The sequence below is a fragment of the Chondrus crispus genome, genomic scaffold (assembly GCF_000350225.1).
Source record: "Chondrus crispus Stackhouse genomic scaffold, scaffold_903, whole genome shotgun sequence".
NCBI lineage: Eukaryota > Rhodophyta > Florideophyceae > Gigartinales > Gigartinaceae > Chondrus > Chondrus crispus.
In genome coordinates this window covers 1-3,412 of record NW_005178952.1, presented here as the reverse complement: position 1 = coordinate 3,412, position 3,412 = coordinate 1, and the positions used below count along the sequence as shown (strand labels likewise).

The 3,412-nt window shown below is 56.1% G+C and overlaps 2 protein-coding genes; both read left to right on the top strand.

Moving 5' to 3' along the window:
* Window positions 1-201: 201 nt before the first annotated feature.
* CHC_T00010035001 (Alternative splicing defective protein 2, putative) lies at window positions 202-1,680 on the top strand. The gene has a single exon (XM_005712657.1). It carries the CDS (start codon window positions 202-204, stop codon window positions 1,678-1,680), a length of 1,479 nt encoding a protein of 492 aa, XP_005712714.1.
* A 13-nt stretch (window positions 1,681-1,693) lies between these two features.
* On the top strand, window positions 1,694-2,251 carry CHC_T00001094001 (hypothetical protein). XM_005712656.1 is given in 3 exon segments: window positions 1,694-1,707; window positions 1,708-1,919; window positions 2,053-2,251. The coding sequence occupies 2 exon segments, from the start codon at window positions 1,708-1,710 to the stop codon at window positions 2,249-2,251; spliced, it is 411 nt and encodes a 136-aa protein (XP_005712713.1). The 5' UTR covers window positions 1,694-1,707.
* The last annotated feature ends 1,161 nt before the right edge of the window (window positions 2,252-3,412 follow it).

The window sequence follows — 3,412 nt, the reverse complement described above, 5'->3', positions numbered from 1 at the left end:
ACAACTTTGTCGGCCGTCTGCTCGGCCCGCGCGGCGCCACGCTCAAGCGCCTCGAGCGCGACACCGCCTGCCGCATCATGATCCGCGGCAAGGGCTCCATCCGCAAGGACAAGGAGCCCGACGTCCGCGGCAAGCCCGGCTGGGAGCACGTCTTCCACGAGCCGCTCCACGTCGTCATCGAGGTCGTCGACCCGCCCGACGATGCCGCCGCCTCCCGCATCCTCTCCCGCGCTAGGCGCCTCGTCGAGTGCCTCCTCGTCCCCGTCCCCGAGGAGCGCGACTCGCTCAAGCGCGCACAGCTCCGCGATCTCGCCATTCTCAACGGCACCCACCGCTCCGTCGCCGACTATCTCACCGCCCCCCCCGCTCACCCGCACCACCACCACCATCACCACCACCACGCCGCCCTCCACCACCCTTCGTCCCCGGCCCCACGCGCATCCCCGGCATCCTCGCCGCCGCCGCTCCGCCGCGCCATGTCGGCCACTAACGCAAAGCACCACCACCCGTTTGCGCACCACCAGCAGGACCCGTTTCTGCACCCGTTTGACCACCAACAAGCCGTGTCTTTCGCACGAGCCTTCGCCCTCAATCCCACCAGGCCCAACGCCTCGCCCGTCACACAGCCGGCAAGTTCCCCCCCGCCCCCGGCGAACCGCGCCGCGTCCACCCCTTCAACACCCGCACCCGCCCCGCCGCTCACGCAGCCCGCACAACCCCGACACCCGCCCTCCCAAACTTCAACTTCCCTTACTGCAACCTCGGACCCCCTCAACACTACCTCGCAGCCCACCTCAACAAGTACCAACAACAATCCAACCACCACCACTACTACCACCGCCTCCTTTGCCCCGGCCTCTCCGCACTCTGACAGTGGCTTCAACCTCCCGGGCCTGGACAAGCTCAACATCCCCTCGCTCAACTTTGACCATCTCAGCGAGCCCAACCTCGCCTTGCCCACTCTTGCCATGCCTGCTGCTTCGCCTACAATCGTTGACCCGGACATCTACCCGTACCCGCTCACCCCTGGCTTGCCCAACCTGGACCATCATCTCCAGCTCAACGCCTTTGCATCCCCTGTGTGGACGCCCTCCCGTCCTTTGTCCAACTCAGGTCAGCAATCGCAGCCCCTCGCAAGCCCGTCCTCTGCCGCCTTGCCCCCGCGTTCCCCGCCGCCCATGGAATCACACCACAACGGTGCTTCGGACGCCTCGAAAGCTTTCCTGCTGGGACGTGCCCTGGGTGATCCCGTGCGTGCGCAGGGCGCTTTTCGGCGCACCAAGTCGGCGAGGCAGCATGGAGAGCTCTCGTTTGAACAGGCCTTTGCGGCCCATTCGATCAGTGACAGGGACAACGACCCCCCGGATTTCTCCCACGTCTATGCCTATCCGTCCCAGAGAGAGCAGAGCAATAGCGGGAGTGCCAATCAAGGAGAATCGGTGCTCGCAAACTTTTTCCCCTCCTCGCCTCTCGCCCCGCACATGCCCCGCGCACACGATTTGCATGACGATGGCACGGATCAGAGGCACCCGCAGGCGGTTTCTTTCGCCTCGCAGGAGCATCGCTTGGACGACCGGCAGAACCAACAGCATCGCGAACATGACCAGTACAGGCAAGAGCGCCAACTCCAGCAGCAGCAGCAGCAGCAGCAGCAGCAGCCGCAGCAGCAAGCTCACCTAAACCAAGACCAAGACCCGCACTCGGGTCATGCCCATCTGGAACAGCTGCACCGGGACCACCCAAACCACCACTACCGGTTGGACCACTTTCAGGCGGGAGCGGAGCACTTCCCGGGCAATTGACCGCCTCCTTCATCACCATTGGAGTGAGCTGATTATATGCATGGATTCTTTCATTCATGCCCATTGTTTTTCTACGATTGACTGGATGCGGACGTCTCGCAAACTTGTAACTTTGATGTGCGTGTTTTTTTTTGTTTTCTCAACATTTAACGGTATCCCGATGCTCGCTGTCGGTCCCCTGCTTTGGCTTTATGCAGACAGAGAGCGATATTAATGATAGGTTTTCTTGTGTGTTTCTATTTTCTTATAGCCCTCTGCCCCCTGTTCTCTCTCGCTCCCCTCACCCGCCGCTTCCCAACGACTACTTCCAATATCTTGCGATAACGCCGTTGTGCTTTCTGATCTTGTTCTGTCTTTGTAAAGTGCACAGCACACATGTGCGATTTTCTATTCCTGTAAATAGAGACCAACTTTTTTCAGCTTTTGCGGTAACTGTACCACTGGATTGACAGATGAAATGTGAGCAATGGCGGAATCGATACGGCGAACTTATACAAATTCAGTTAGTGGTAGCACGTTTCTTTTACATTTCTGCCCCGGGGACATGCACCTGTACTACTTCTACAACTTAGGTCTTGCTTTCGCCGTGTACCTGCCACCGACACCTGCCTAATTCTCAATAAGGAAACGATGCAGAGTCCGCCACAGTTGTCATGCAAAAAGAATCGTCCCTTTCTCAATCTATGCTCGAGTCCAGTAAGAACTAACACTAATTAGATACAACGCATCTATCCCGTCTGTAGACACCGACAACGAGGGACGGAACACAATAATAATGAGAAGTGCCGTGGGCAACGTCATCATGTCCCGGTTGGAACTCTGTCCAAAAAAAAAAACGGCCGGATATTTGATCCAAGATCGTCTATTTTCGACGCTTTGCAGGACAGAAATGTATGGGCTGACGCCACCACATGCCCGCGTACAGCTTGCTTGGCATGTCTGGCACTGCGCCGTTGAACTTTTCCCGTCATGCACGACAACGATATTTGACCCGTGTTGACGTCACCAGCAGCGCTCCGTGAGATCTCTTGAGATGCATTGACCTCGCGAACCGAGATCTCTCTTAGTACCTTCTCACACATTTGCGAGTTGCAACGCTCCTCCCAATAACCCCACTCGCGCTGCCGGGTCCGAGACACAAAAGAACGAAGGCGTTGAGAAACATTTTTTTATTAATGAAAAAAGGTCTTAGCGACATGGTATTCAGTGATCTTCAATCAATTACGAGTCAAGTAAGTCGATGAACAGGAAGGACTTTCCTTCTCATTCGTTACAATGTTTGTGAGCTATACGAAACCAGACAATCTTGAGCGTGGCAAAGGAAACCTCCTTCTCCCCATCCGACCAGCAGTCATCGCTACTTCCATTCACAAATCCTCAGTTCGGTTTCCTCCTTCACCACTGCGCTCAGAACGAGCGCTCAAAAGGAAGTTTCGCAAGATTTCGAGTCTAATAGGTAGAAAAAGTCACTCATGATACAGGGAATATTTGGGTTAAACGAAAAACAAAACAAAACATCACACACATGGCACGTCCATTCCCCTCCTAGACCAATACACATCCTTGCGATTGCGTGTTTCAACAAGTTGTTGTCCAACAGTCACATACAT

What these genes read in the sequence shown, in the direction of transcription:
- CHC_T00010035001 (XM_005712657.1), top strand. Translation starts at nt 202, where the DNA reads ATGCCGCCGCCTCCCGCATCCTCTCCCGCGCTAGGCGCCTCGTCGAGT.
- CHC_T00001094001 (XM_005712656.1), top strand. Translation starts at nt 1,708, where the DNA reads ATGCCCATCTGGAACAGCTGCACCGGGACCACCCAAACCACCACTACC. An exon ending in CGCAAACTTGTAACTTTGAT is followed by an intron (nt 1,920 to 2,052) that starts GTGCGTGTTTTT and finishes ATTTTCTTATAG; the next exon opens with CCCTCTGCCCCCTGTTCTCT.